This window comes from Lepisosteus platostomus, chromosome 10 (genome assembly GCF_059453375.1).
Source record: "Lepisosteus platostomus isolate fLepPlt1 chromosome 10, fLepPlt1.hap1, whole genome shotgun sequence".
In the NCBI taxonomy this organism is placed as follows: domain Eukaryota; kingdom Metazoa; phylum Chordata; class Actinopteri; order Semionotiformes; family Lepisosteidae; genus Lepisosteus; species Lepisosteus platostomus.
Window position 1 is genome coordinate 1951258 of NC_142620.1, and position 15693 is coordinate 1966950.

Below are 15693 nucleotides of genomic sequence, written 5' to 3' on the forward strand. Positions count from 1 at the left end.
TCTCACTGGTGGACTGTGCATTATACCTAAAGTCTAAAATCAGAAAAACTACTAGCTTCAATACTATAGTCATACATTTCTTTTGACAAAAAAAGAACCTCAATAGGGAGCTGGAGGTGAAGGACCGAGCAGCAGGTTAAACCGTATACAAGGTTACCTTAGAGCATAAATCTAATTAAATTTAGTCAAGGTGCTATGGTCGTCTTATCAAAACATTGCACTATGGGTAATGTAGTCTTATATCTCTTGCGAAAAATAGTGTCTTGTATAATAGTTTAAAAAATTCTGACATCCAGATTAGAATGAACTTCCTGAAGTTCCAAGTGTGTGCCAGGTAGGTGGTGTATATAATCTGTGTAAAATATGAAAAACAGCATTTTGTAAGATGCACCAATTTTTATTTCCAATAAGCCTGAGTACCCGTGAACACATACATCACACAGACATTTCTTCATCATCAGAAGCAGGGAGAGAGTAATATAATGGCCCAACAGTTGATGTCCTGAGTTATGTTCTGTGAATTCCCTTCTTAGTTTGCAATTTCATTACTATTTTTGGCCACCATTTCAATAAGACTCTGCCTGGTGACCTGCCACTCAAAGAAGAGCTTGGGTTTGTATTTGCTGCCTGCTGCACCCCTTCAATACGCTCATCTGGGTGGGACTGAGAGGTGATCAGAACGCTCAATCATCCACACAGATCGGTAACACTGCTGGGATGTGGATTGTATATTTATTCTAACGTTATTCAGAACTTGCTCATGGGCTTATCCCCAATATAACATCCACATCTTAAAATCCAGTCAAATACTGTCCTGGTCTTTTGATAAAACAAGTATTACCAGTTATCAAGTGCACATGGTGAAGGAAGCAACCACAGCCAACAAGGTTCATCTTTAAAGTCTTGTTTTATTCACACTCCAAGGATTTCAAGGGGTCTCACTCCTTTCCCATTTATTCCCTCAAGCTACCAAAGGGTTTGCTGGTTATTAAACCTATGATCCCCAAAAAAACAGTGCGGCATTCCTTGAGGAACAGCCTTTCTGACGCCTGTGTCAGGCTGTTTCCTGCACGTGCTGTCAACAGTGATGCAATTGTGAGTTTGAAATGTCTGACATCGGCTGATCAGATTATATACACAATATCCTTGGCCTTTAAGAAAAGGTCAGTTCTAGTTAAAGTCAGAAGAGAAAATAACAGCACATGGCAGTATTACTTAACACCTGAAGCACAACACCAAATCGTGGTGTGATATGTTTGTTAAAAGCTCAGAATTCTGCCTTTTTAATCAGAACTGATCATTCATCTGCAGTGTTACACAACTGCCGTTTCAGACAGGCATAATGTTACAGCGACATAGAAAAGCAGAGAAAGAGCAAATTCGCCATTTGAAAAAGTACAAAATCCTAGTAAATGTATCATTTTTTTGTTCTGAGGAGAAATGATTCATGAAATGAGAGTTAGGCAACACCATTACACCAGTGTGACATAAACCAGCTTTATCCAGTTGTATCTGAACTGATCTGGTTTGTAACAATAGGTTGTTAATAGGTTATTTTTTATTCTTCATATCTGATGCAATATTTTGTTTTTTTAATGCACCTTTTTGGAATTATTAAGGCTTCCCCAAGGCATACAGTTAAATTAGAATTGGACTTTAAAAGTGTATTCACTATTAAATCAATATTGTCTGTTTGAAAATGATTCCCAGGGGTAATTAACTGGTACAGGCAGTAAACAAAAATAAAATTATAGCCTTATTTTATTCTGACAGCTCCTATTTTTAAACTGCCAAGAGATGAGATATTTTTTCAAGGTGTCATCTGTTCATCTTCACCGTGATGTTGAGCTCAAATATACAAATTAGTCTGCTTCCGGTTTGCCCAAGAACCACGATGGGAAATATGGAGAATGTGGGTTATCACACACGCTGTCCCTCTCCAATGATCCTGCATCTCTCTTTAATGCAGCAGCATTAAACGCACAGTCACTGGGGCCAACAGTGTGCCTATTTGTCAAGTCATCCTTAAACGGTTGTACTGATTATCCTGCCTATCAGTCTGTCAATGGAACTGATGTGAGTGGGGTTACCAAAGACCAAAGTGATCATACTGGTGGATTCTCCAACTGAGCCCAGACAGACACATGGAACACAGCCCCACTCTGCAAGATGTGGTCTTCCTTTAACCCGGCGGGGATGACAGTGAAAGTCTAGTGAAAATGGGAGCAGCCTGCACCTACACTGGCACCACTACCAGACCCTCGCGAGGTGTCCTCACAGACTCGTGCAGTGCAGCGTCATCTGTCCCGTTTCACTGATACTTTCATACAAAGCAACAATATTTGGTACAAACTGGCCTGTTTTTAGCAAAGAAAGGAGAGAGAAAGAGATGCAAAAGAAAGACAAAAGAAAAAAAGACAAAAGACGCAAAAGAAAGACAAAAAAAACTGTTGCTGTAAGCTCGAGGAGATAAAACAATAAATTGGATGGAAAGGAAATTGTGATTCTGCCTCGTTCACACAACAGCGAACTCTAATGTGTCCACTAGGGGGCAGTCATAGAGGGTTTAACAATCAAAACAGCTAAATGTAGGAGTAAAACAAGAAGTGCAGGCTTTGAAATATATATATAATATGCAACACTCCACTGATCAAACACAAAGTCTTAAACCACCCATAGAGTGGATACAACTATACAGTTGCAAGTTCAGCTTTGCAGTAATTGAAATGTATCTATTCTAACTACTTTACTTACATTCACTTTCACCTTTAGGTGAATTTCAGACCGATGTGGTTTACCAGGAAATGCAATCACAAGAGACACAGTACTGATTTGTTTTTGCTCCTCATTCCAGTGATGCCGCTTCCTGCATGACCTTCTGCTGTCAAGAACATTATTTTCTACTTAATTAAGCACTTACATATGAAGCACTAGGGTTCCTTCTAGATCATTTACGCATTACATAATAATAGTAATGCAAAAAGAGGCTACAAATTGAACCTGAGAAATGGGAAATGATATTACACGTTCATGCATGTGTCAAGGGGAAAAATGTTCTAAAAGGTCAGCAGGTGTCATTTTGTAAGGCCAATGCTAAATATTCAAGTCCCTTTCAGATGTAAGTTATACAGCAGGTACGCAGCAGACAGAGCAAATTGTGCTCCTGCCTTATATCAGAAAAATGAAAGTCATGACCCATGTGTTAAACAAATTCTAGTGCTATAAAAGTTCTGATTTTTCTGTTAATAGCCTGGCTTGACAAACAAGCATTTCAGTTATGTGGTTAAAGAAAAAAAAGGAAATTTAAACACCAATTTGAATATTTTTGGGGAAAAAAACAAATCTGAGGCTTACAGTAAACACAAACAACAACCTAGTGATATGTCATAGGACCACACTGTGAACATTACAAATGAGGACAGACCAAAACATCCCAGCCTTATTCTGCCTCCAGCAAGGATAGGAAGAATATTTAAATAAACCTACTGCTTCTAAACAACTTAGGAGATTTATGCCTCCTTAAACTCCTTTGCTTTTTTATTTAAATGAAAAAGTCAGGGACTACAAAACACAGTGAGTCCTCAGTGAGGAATGAGATTATTTTAAATACATAATGACATTGCAACAAAAAGAAATCAGATATGATCTTTAATTCAGAGTAAATGCAGTGCAGGGAGGAGGTGGGGGGATCGTTCTCTGAGATGGATAAACCCCAGGGGACACCCAATTCATCCTGCGCAACAGAATAAAAACCACTCACAGCATCGGGAGGAAATTAGCTTAACAGCCATTTGATCATTATGCAAATAGAAGCTGCTTCGTCTTCTCTGCACAATGGTGGTGGTAGGAGCTTAAAATGATCGACACAAGTGGTGAATGAACTTAGCCTGTTTGTTTAGTTGGACAGATCAACAACATGCCAAAGATGGGAGTGTCTGGGCTGATCCTCAGCCTGAACCTGATATTTTGCAGTACATTCGACTACACCCCCTGAGATCCCCTAACTGCGATCTTGCTTAGTGTATCTTTACACTGTCACTGGGAACACAGAATATGCATCAATTCACATTCAGTACCTCCTTCCTGTCCAAATCCAGCTCAGGTGCACAGTAGCACAGCGAAATTAATTTAATCTACATACATTAAATAACCCTTTTCTTAGATGTACGATTTCCTTACAACTGAATTGCACTGTAAAGATCCTCTGTATAACAGCAGTGTGAGAGGACTAAGGGACGCAGTGCAGTTTTTGAGCGCAGTCCATCTTCTCGCGGGAGAAGAACATCTCTGGACGTTACCGCCTGAGCGTCTGTTAAAAATCCCCATAGTGACTCTTTTTCCTTTTCAAGTCTCTTTCTCTCTCCGAGGCTCCCCCAGACGTCACAGCGGCGCCGCCGCCGCCGCGGTCCCCAGGAAAGACCCCCCCAGCCTCCAGGACCTGCCTCACCGTCACGTTGACTCGCGAGCTCCGGATGTACCCCGCGCACACTTCCCAGTCCTCCCGAGAGACCGGGCCGACGGCGGAGTCTTCCGGCGGGTCCGGCTGCAGCCGCGGGAGGAGACACGGGGGCAGGGGGTCTTCGGCGGGACTGGCGGCGACGATGCGTGGCACGGCGTGGTACCGCAGCCTGCTGGGCCCCGACATCACCATGATGTCGCCGCTGTGCATGAACATGGCCGTGGCGGGGTCCTCGCGCCTCATCCCGCCAAGAAGGAAGACGGCCGACTGGCCGAAACTATGAGGAACAAAGCAGAAACGGGAACACTGAGGGGGGAAGACGGTACCATTCAGGACATACAGATGTCAAACACCCGAATGTGAGGTCATGTCACTGCAGCGCCCATCTGGCGGATAAAGCGGCAGAAACTGTGCGATGGCGCTCATTCTGAGCAAACGTCTTCGATAGGAAAATAATCTTTAATCTTTGGCCCAACTTTGAACAAGTGTGATACCGTCGGAAAATTTTAATGATTTCCATTAACTGCTGAGGGTTAAATTAAGCGTATGTCTTATGTGTTGTTCCACTTACTGCTTCAGTCCGGGACTCCCGGTTAAATTAACAGGCACAATTACCATGTCATAATATGGTAATGGGATTTCTTCTTAGATAGCAATTTCCACTATCCACACTGTGCGGTGTCCACATGCAATTGCAACTAGTTACCAAGTAGGAGTGCTATCTGTGTGATAACAATACAACCATGTTATATAACAGAAGGCCGGGCACTGAATTAAGTTATCTTTTGTGTTTGCCCAGAAGAAACGCCTGGGGTTTTCTCAAACAGCCCTGCCACATGAGCTCACCTGAAGGACAGGAGTGGCTGCGAGTGGTCGAGCTCAGACTCGTCGACGTGTATCCCCAGAGATGAATCGAGGTGATAGTAGTTCAGGATCCCCGCCTCCGAGCTGAAGCTGGGAAAGCCACAGGCCGTGGCCACTCGCGTGGCCAGCGTGTGCAGGTCCGAGGGGAAGGGGGTGTGGTGGGCCGGGGAGTACGTCTGAAACAACAAACCCATCCCTCAAGGTGTGAAGCTCACGCGAGCAAAGAAGCACAGCGTCCCCCAGGAGAGGGCGAGAGGGCGCCAGAACACTCTATAATTCTTTCCCTGTTCTTTTCTCTTCAAAACGTTTATAAGGACACTGTGGTAACAGGTAGAGCAGATTTCCAGTCTCAGTCATCTGCCAGCCTGGTGATGCTGTTTGAATGTCAGGAGGCTGTCTTTGTAGATCCACCAGAAACTGTCAGGGGCTTAAGGTCCTTCCGGCTTAACTGGAACCCTAAAACTCCCTTCAGCAGCAAAAGTAAAATCATATGCACTAAAAATACAACAAAGCTAGATGGTGCTGTAACCATCTTTTGTGTTTTTCATGCCTCAAAGTGCACATAACCTTCAAAGAGCTACAGCTGCCTAGATCTCATCACGACTCAAAATGCTTTCATGACATTTTCAGAGCTGCTGAACTCCACTGTACTGTGACAAAAAAAGTCTGTATCTGCCGCACTTTAATATTATTAAACTTTTGTTCATGCAGTCAAGCTGTTGGGACTGGCAGACGTTGCCAGAGCGTTTCTGCGCTGGTAGAAAAGAAGAAACCACCTGTCGAGTGGAGGGCGGTGCCTCAGACAGACACAAATGACGTCCACCACTCAGTACAAGGTCAGCTCGTGGTCACTGCAGAAACCTAACAAATGGCTTGGCCATGTGATGAAGGAAATCCATTTGTCTACAGTGACACTAATCATTTAAATTTCATGAGCAGGGATACAAAAAGGAGAACAAATAGATTCCTGCCACCTTTTCTGAGGTTTATGTACCTCCCTCTGTTTTCCTCCCCTATTAGCATTCAGGCAGAATTATGTAATCAGTAAATAAACATTCAAGCTGCCTTTACAAACGGTTCAATGAATACATAATACATCTGATCTTAATAGTGCCTGTACCGAGACTCTTCTGCATCAATTAGGGCAAATTCCTGTTAGAATTCACAGATTGTTGTCAGACATTTTGCAATGTCAAATAGAGATCAAAGCTAATGAATCGGTATGCAATTCCTGATTTAATATGGAATAAGACTAAATAGTGTTACTGCAATTAGCATATAAACTAGACAGGGTTCATTCCCATACAATAAGGAAAGAACTGTCCTATAGCCAAAATAAAAGAATCCTAAAGGCAATGCACTCCCTTCAGAAGAATAAAACCAAAACCGGGTACATAAATGAAACTGAATAAACAGAATAAATCCAACTGAATTAATGTAATAGCACAAAAAAACAACAAAACCAACCAAACACCGAAAATCCCTGTAAATATATCTGAAATGGAGAAGCAGTTTATAAATCACTATCAAAATCTGAAAATCAATGAAAATATCTAGGGCTCCACTTTTTCCAGGAGGTCAAATAAATAAGGAGGGACACACTGTGGAAATTCTCATATTCAAATCACTAAGAGGACTCTGACTCCCAGAGCCTTGCGATGACATTTAATCTGTTCAAAATCCATATGAAGATATTATTACCCGCAGAAACTGCTACCGAAGAATGCTTGGCGCAAAGACAGACAAGAGAGCAACTGGAATCAGAAGACACTGCCTTCATAAGAGGCTTGAACACTCTTGGGCAGGGGAGGGATTTCATGAAAGAATTCCAGGAACAACCAAGAATTAAGATGGAATTTGAATTGTTTCACCTGTATAAAAAATCCAGAAGAGGCCCTTTTAACCTTCATGGGATGTCAGATATTCTGAGGGTTAGCTCACTCAGAAAACACGGGTGTTCAGTGGTGTGGAATACAAAAACACAACATGTCTCATGTTTAAAACTGTGCTATAGTGACAAATATTAGCTGTAGTTTTTAACCTGTGGCTCCTTGTTGCACATGTGGACCAAACAGGCTAGCAGTCACCTTGGTGTCCCAGTTATAGTGATAGCCGAGGGTCACCCAGCGGAGTTTCTCCAGAAGGCTCTTCGGCTCTCTCTTCCCGGCTCTTTTCCGCCTGCGGAGGAGGGAGAAGCTTTTCAGTTCATGAAAGAGATAAAAAAGGACAGAGCACTCGACATCGTTGACCTTTCGAAATTCCCACTGCGAGCAGCTCTTACGAGCAATCAGCTACACTGCCATAATCTCCGCGGGCAGCAGGTGGTTTCCAGAAGCTGTAAAAGCGGAAAGTGAACATTCGCACACGGATTAGTCAGGTCAAGATCTGCACCGCCGTGCTAAAGGTCACGAGGAAAAGCAGTGATCGCCAGGCGCAAAACAAAATAGCAACTTTAAAGTAAAGATTACTCCAAAGGTTTTCTTCATTTAAAGTACATATGGCATATAACATTCCTTCCAAGTTTCTTTTTTTTTACACGTTTTTCTTTTTTTCCCCCTCCAAACAAGTACTATTTAAAAGAAAAACTTTACACAAGTCTCCAAACAGCACTGGCAAACAGCATGAGGTCGCTTATCAATCACACACAGATCTGCCATTTTACTTTAGACTCTGGATTTCAAAGACACCTCTTGGTTTATCAGATGAGGGAAGGACAGTACAAAATCTAAAAAGACCGTGGAGAAAAAAAAATGATTCCATGGAATAATTCTAATGCATTTTTAGTAGGCCAATTCAAGCTGACTTTGATGTCTAATACATAAATGAAAATGCAGAAAATAAATGACTTTTTGAAAAGATGCAATAAACATGATTAAGACTCAAATGGCAGGGGATTGCCTGCACTCTAATACTCCTCTGTGTTAAGAATTAAATTAAAGACTGTACTGGGAATATAGATCCACATCCCAGGATTTGCTCCGTGCCAGCAATGGGCTGCATAGCTACGGACATGCATTGCTGCAAAGTCAGAGTAGAGGGTGGCATCACAAGCTCCTTCCCTCTTCACCGGCCTCCACACGGCTTCCTCAGACCACAGCTGTCATTTTTACTCATTTCCAGTTAGTGACTGGGAACACAGGAACAGAAAACATTTGTGCATACAGACACACAGAAAACTGAAAATGAGAAACCTCAGCAATGCTCATCTGTAATATTCACACAACCCCCGTGCTGTGCAAAGGAAGATGTCAGTTTTGCGCCGCAGGTGTACGGTACGCAGTGAGAGCTCACCTCAGCTGGTCTTTGCTCTGTTCCCAGAGGTTCTGAGTTTCAGACGTGGGCATGTGCATGTCCAGGTTGCAGATGTTGGGTTTCTGGGGGTACACTTTCAGGCACTGCTTGACCCAGTGCTGCTGGGAGCCAGGCAGGAAGGGGTTGGTGATGAAAATAAACCCTGTTTAAACACAATATTTGCAACCATCTTTCACAGTATCTTAAGCAACCTGCTCATTTTTAAAACATTTTAGATATCGTTAATTCTGCATTTATTTCAAATTCATTAATTAACACCAGGTGTTGCTGATACAGTTTTTTCAACCATGTGCTTCTGCTTACATTAAATGTCAGGTTTTCTCCTTTTATTAAGAAATGCTATGTAATCATTATTTACTGCAGAGTTATTTACACAGCTGGTGCACAGACATTGCTCTTTCTATCAAGTTACACTGAAAGGCTTTAGCACTGTGCTACAACCTTGCACTTCATACTGCACTGACTGTTTTGTTGTGGTTTTATTGTTGTCTTAAGATAATGTTATATGCACCTTTTGTATTTTAACTTGATGCAATTGTAATTCTTTTCAGGTAAAAACATCTGCCAAATGGGTCAATGTATTGTATAATATACAGACGTCACGTAATGAATCCAAAACCTTTCAGCAAGGAGGGAAAAAATCATTTATTTTAAAGTTGATTCTGTGGAGCACCTTTGAAGGCAATTATTTTTTAAATGAAAATGCAATGGATATTTTATTTATCTACCATGTGGCTAGAAGTTGCTCAGTTGCATTCTATACTGGCACGCTTTTTTGAGAAAATCGCCCAGTATTATCAGTCCATATTTTGTAAACATGACCTTCTGTACTGCATAAGTTATGGTACAGCTGCTCTGTACCTACAGAGCTGGAACAATGTTTTTTTCTGTCACCACATGACCTAAAAACAGAAGGAGCACAAATGACAGGAGGCTGTTCAGTCCATCTTGTTTATTTGAGTTGCAGTAGCTTATCGATCACAAAATCTTCTCCAGCCACTTCTTCAACAGAATGCTGTTAGTTCCTGGCACCTCTGACTCTGTGTGCAAACACATTCCTTCCTTTTACAGTCCTAAACACATTTTCCCTTAATTTCCACTTCTGATCCTGTGCCCTTGTGTTGTTGGTGAAGCACTACCCTTGGCATGATTCTGAAAACCTGCATAACCTCATCTCACAGTCTTCTTCATACAAGTCTAAAGACAGTCAAGCAACAGAGACATTCTGTGTGGCTTCAAAACAAACCTGTAACACATGGAAATATGTCCTACTTCTCTTCGCTGAATAGAGCATTTACCTTCGCAGTGGTAAATGTGCTTCTAAAGTACTGATCAAAATTGCTTCTACCTCTTGAGCTGTACTTCATCTCAAACATCATTCTTCTTTTAATCTGTATCTTGGCTCATAAGGTATTAAAGTCATAGATACTTCTTAAGTTACAAATTACTTTTCCCCATTATGTGCATTTCAAGAGTTACAAAACAATAGCTTCTGGGGGGAAAAGGAGATTCATTTTAACACACTGCAATGAGCAAAAACTCTGATCTTGACAGAGAAACTACCAGCATCGCGCCTGATCTCCAAGAAGGAAGGAAAGCGGGCGCTGGTAAGAGCTTGGCTGGGAGACCTCTGAGGTTGAGGAAAAACAAGGGAACAGAGACAGTGTCTTGTAGTCTGTGCCAAATTTTAGATGAGACATTAAACCAACTTCCAAGCAGCCATCGAAGGTCCCGCTTGACTGTTTGTAAGAGAGGGAAGTTACCACTGATGTCCTGGCTGGAACTGAACAATCTGGCCTCCTCATAGTTCCCCTTAAATAACCTGTTGGGGTTGCACTTGACGTGGGCCACCTCCTAATCTGTATGTGAGTCGCTTTGGGATAAAAAGTGCTATACTGCATATACATGCCAGGAGTGCTTATAAAATTGTCATACACATCTTCTGACTTCAGACAGAAAAATACCTGGATGCCCCTCCAGGCCAAAGGCCTTCCAGTGGTGGACAGGGTGCAGTCCAGCACACCGAGCAGCTGTGTCACTCACCGATGTAGCACTGAGCTCAGTCCTGAGCACCTGCGGGGAGAGAGACTGTTCGAGAAGCAGCCCCTGGTACAGACCAGTGAGTCGGGTCACTTCTTAAAACTCTAACAGGGCCTCTGTTTAAATGCCCACATTCCTTTGTAATAGATGATACAACAGAATAATCTGGGGCTAAATATGGTAAATACACCTACACAGATAAACAGGAGGTTTGGCATCACCTGTGTGAACTGCTCTTAAAAAAAACAATTGCACTTGTCTCATTCTGGTCTGAAAACCTCCAAAAAACCTTTTTATTGGTGTTTTCCTTTATGCATGAATTGTTTAGAATTAAAGCTTTAGCCTGTATATATCAGACCTGTGCTCTATATTTTTAATATAACTTTGAATTCATGTTGCTTAGAAACAATTGAGTCATAAATAGCCCAGAGAAAGAGAACATAGGTCAGTGTGAATCAGCCCTGGTAATTGAAGCTATTGACATTCAAAGAGACCACTTGTTTCACTTCACGGACTAGAGTGAAATAACAAGAAAATGGTCAAATGAAACATACTGAATCATTGGTCAGCCAAGCCCACTTTTCAACCAAGAACAAGACAATTGCCGTTGTTACACTACACATATTTAAATTAAGACTTATTAAATTTATTTTGAAGGTTGTTGGCATTAATGTATATTTTATCCAAACATTTAAGGAGGCTAATTACTCCATGAAAATGTATTAATCATAAATGAAATCACTATTGATGCATATAATTTAGAATTTAGAATTCAAATTTTACACATCAACATTAATGCAAAAGTAATAAAAACTCATCTTTGAATTGCAACCCCATGATGAAGCGTCTCTTTGGAGCAGAGCCTCCATGTTTCATAATTTCCTGTTTGATAGCCACATACAATTCTGTTTTATTCATCCGTGACTGCAATTTTTCAAACATTGAAAACTTGATTAAAGAAAATTACTTTCATAATTCAGTATTTAAAGAACAACGGTTCAGTGAAAATATTTTCAAATGACTAATTCTGAGCAGTAATTAATCCAAAACCTCACACATTATAGGATTGGGCAGCCAGCTCTGTAAAACTTGAGGTAATTTCAGCAAAACAAGTGAGTGTTCGTCTCATTCTGATCCAAGGTGTGTAGGGCCAGTCCAAACAGAGGCCAGTATTTCTTCAGTCTGTGTCGATAAAGTAATTGGGGTTGTCTCAGCCACATTCCAGCCTTGGCTCTAAGTTGTAGCCTTGTGGGAAGTAACAGAGAAAGTAGAATGGTCCTGACAAAATGTCAACCAAACCATTTACACTCATTATCAAATGAACCCTTGAGCCTTAATTGGCTCTGGGAGCACAGTAATGGTGCATTAAAGATCCAGTTTGGATTGAGAGACCAGTAACAATTCACACTGTGAAGACAGCAGGACAGAGGAACGCTCTCTATGGCTAGACAGCGTTGCTATCTCCGGCAGTCTTCTTGTCAGTGAACACTCACCTCATGGTACAGAAAGATTTGCAAGTTCTGTGTTGGCTTTTCCAGTGCAAGCAAGCCACATGTGTTTGTCATCTTTATTCCTAATCAGTTCACACTAGACCTGTACTTCACCCTCTCTCTGCACGTAGGAAGGGTGAATGCTAGGGATCTGAACTACTCCATTCAGAAATGTCTTTATTTTCACCCACGCAAACAGCAGCTGCCAGAATCCCTAGGCAGCATCCATCTCTCGGGGCTCTGGCACGCATCTCCTTCAGACTCCACTCTAAACACAAGATGCCCCTACAGAGGCTCATTTCCTTTCCGCTACCCTTGCCGAGCTTTCGCGTAACGCAAGGCGATCAGTCTCATGGCTTTGTACGCCTTATTTCACTTTTCATATCTTGCGGCAGAAAAGGAAAAATAAGCACTGTAGTGTCCATCCTTAATGATATTAGAAGTATTATGCAATCTACTTGGCTGTCAAGAGGAAAAAACTGTTACACAGCCATTCATCCCAGTTGTCTTCAAACACCACTGCTTTTCATGTCCCTGCTGTTTCGTACCATTCCATCAGACTGAGTAAACTACATCTCGATACATGCATCTCATTACATATATTGCAGAACTTATATATATAATATATATATGTAGTATAAATACTTTTCTGTACATATAATAAATACATTACATATTGCACACTAATAGCATTTGTTCACCAATGTCTAATTTAAATCGTCAAAGTAATATGTAATTGTTTGTATTTTCTATTGTGAATTAAGAAAACCTGATTACCAGGGCCCATTAAACAGGCCATAAGGGAAACACTGGAGATGGAGAATCACAAGATGGCGGAAATGGTAAATCCCTGCCTCTCAGGTGGCACACATCCTTCATAACACAGAGAAACTGACTGAGAGCAGCTGGAACCAGGTGGCCAAAGGAAATGAAACACTAACAACCCCACCTACCAACACATCGCCAAATACGTCGGCTCCACTCCAGAACCAGAACACAGACAACCAAGACCTGAACCAAGCTCCTGGAGTCCAGTCACCCCTCTGATCACCTTCAACCACACCAGTGACACCAAGAGCACAAGAAGAGGGAAATGGAGATGACTGGAGATTCTCTCCAACAGAATGCTTTCTCTCCAAATGCTGGTTAATCTCACACAAGGAGAATGAGGTGTGAGCAAAATCCTTTGACATCTACTCTACACCGGGCGGTGCTCAGGGTGCCCAGCGGTGTGCCGCCACAAGTGGCCTTTGACTCAGGCTCCGCCCCGCAGTGCGTGAACGACAGGGCCTGGTCTGTGCTCAGGACAGGGCCTGTGCTGGCTGGATCACTCAGGAGCCCCATGTCCTTAATGAGGGCTAATTCTACACTCAAACTATACAACTTTAGCAATTGTCCAATGAACTCCCTCCCAAAGTGACAGCTGGAAGAGTCACAAGTCTAATAAAATCTCTTTTTTATTTAAATATAATTTAGGAGAAACCAGATTGGGTGCATCTGATGCAGTGATTTAATCTGTTGAATATCAGGTGTGACGAAAATCAAGAAAGAAAAATACAGAAAGCAATCAATGAGCTTCACTTATCTGAATGTTGGAGCCACATGTGCTAAACCTGCCAGCAGTGGAGCCAAGTGCTCTTTGGAAATGAATCAGAGCGTTGTGTAAAGCACTCTGATGGATGTCAGGGAGTGTGACACAGTAACTGTTATGTACAACACTTTTGTCAAAGGGGGGTCCAAATGTGATAGTGTGTGTAGGAGTGTCTAGTCACGACAGAACTACACTTAGAGTTACTGTGGGCCTCACTGCAAGGCACTACACTCATGAAGTCCTGCGACCTCACTCCCTGCAGGCGAATCCACACATGATAACTCACTGCAGGACAGAGCACGGCCCCACAGCGCTTGCTTAACCACCCTTCTTGGAAGATGAAAGTGTAGCAGCCTTGCTGTGGAGTGGCCTAGTCTTTTTGAGCCTTGTTGGACATTTGCAGGATGACCTGGAACAATGTGTGGCATGTAGGGCACAGAAACCAGTGAACAGGTTCATACTAGCCCTGACAGTATGCCATGGAACAGAATCCCACCAGACAGCACTTTGTGTAGAGCATGTACTGCGGATGTATGGCTTGCACTGCTTCCAACAGTGGCCAGATATGATTATCCAGGTGACGTTCAGATTAGACCACCGGTGATGACAACGGGTAATCATGATAATGAACGGTCATTGCTGTTCAATAAAATGTCACCTGTTACCAAAAGATGGTAATTTTTCTGATACTTTTGTGGATGTGTTGCCGCTACAAGCGACACGCTTCTTTCAATGCCCAATATAGAAGCCATGTGCCTTAACCACACAGGGAGAAAACGATTTAGATGATTATTACTATTTTTCAGTGAGTTTTTAAACAATTAAAGTATGAAGACACACCTGGCCCTCTGACTTTTCCCCAAGGGCTCTTTTTGCTCTGCTCCTTGTGCATCTGAGGTCCCCCTCCGAGTTTGAATTTCTCCTTCGATCCCCGTCTCAAGCCAACTTCATAATAGTGCCACCCCACTCATTTAGTGAAACACCACTGTGCCTGCAGAACGGCCACTTTCTATGGCAAAGGTTGAAGCCTTGTCCTCAGTATTTGGCTGTTTTGACCGATTACATTTCCAGTTGTTCGCCTTTGCATGGTGCAGACAGAATGCCTAATTAACTCACTGACCTCGAATATGTAAATTTAGTTCTGTGATCTTCGAAATCGTTTCTATCATATTGATTTTCCCCGGTATAAAATGCTGTGTCGTGTGTGAACCCACAATGATGCAGAAAAGTCAACTTTGGTAACAAGTTTCACCACAGCTAGTTAGATATTATTAGGCATTTCTCATACCTTATCAGCTGCGCGTATGAAACTTGGTCTCCGAGATAGTTTCTAACAATTATCACTACTAGCTAACGTAAGAATGGTACTACAGCACTCAAATAAAAAAAAGACAGCTTCAGCTTTATCGTCCGAAAACACTACATTAAGAAGTACAACAAATGCTTTGCTATTAGACAATATCGCACTACAAAATGTCTCTCTCCTATACTACCAATCAGAACGACTCTGAACTCTCAATAAAGACTGACATAACAAAGAGAAGGGTGATACTTGTTTTATTCGAACAGAACTTTAGTTACCTTTCAAAAATCTCAAAACGCAAATAATGCACACTTTTTCATGATTAATTCGGAAGAACTTACTTTTCCATTTGTTACACCCTTTGTAAAATCTATGACATCGATGAAATCAGGGGGAGGACTTCTTCTCTTATAAAACTTAAAGAGCTTTCTAAACGCATCTTCACCGTGCTCCACCATGGAGGCCGCCATCTTGATCATTCTTGTTTGACCTTTCAACTCCGCTTACTTCAGATTTTCACATTTTCCACCAACGACAATTTTTAATAAAATATTTACAAATTACAATATATTGTTTATAATATTTTCATTTATTGCAGCACTTTATCAATAATTTTAATGAATAAATATATTAC

At 41.7% G+C, this 15693-nt stretch overlaps 1 protein-coding gene across 1 annotated transcript; it reads right to left on the reverse strand.

Moving 5' to 3' along the window:
- Window positions 1-376: 376 nt before the first annotated feature.
- On the reverse strand, window positions 377-15538 carry alkbh1 (alkB homolog 1, histone H2A dioxygenase). The gene is made up of 6 exons (XM_088647428.1): window positions 15401-15538; window positions 10600-10708; window positions 8615-8777; window positions 7411-7501; window positions 5306-5499; window positions 377-4736 (listed from the first exon to the last, which is right to left on the reverse strand). Exons 1-6 carry the CDS (start codon window positions 15536-15538, stop codon window positions 4313-4315), a joined length of 1119 nt encoding a protein of 372 aa, XP_088503554.1. The 3' UTR covers window positions 377-4312.
- Window positions 15539-15693: the final 155 nt, after the last annotated feature.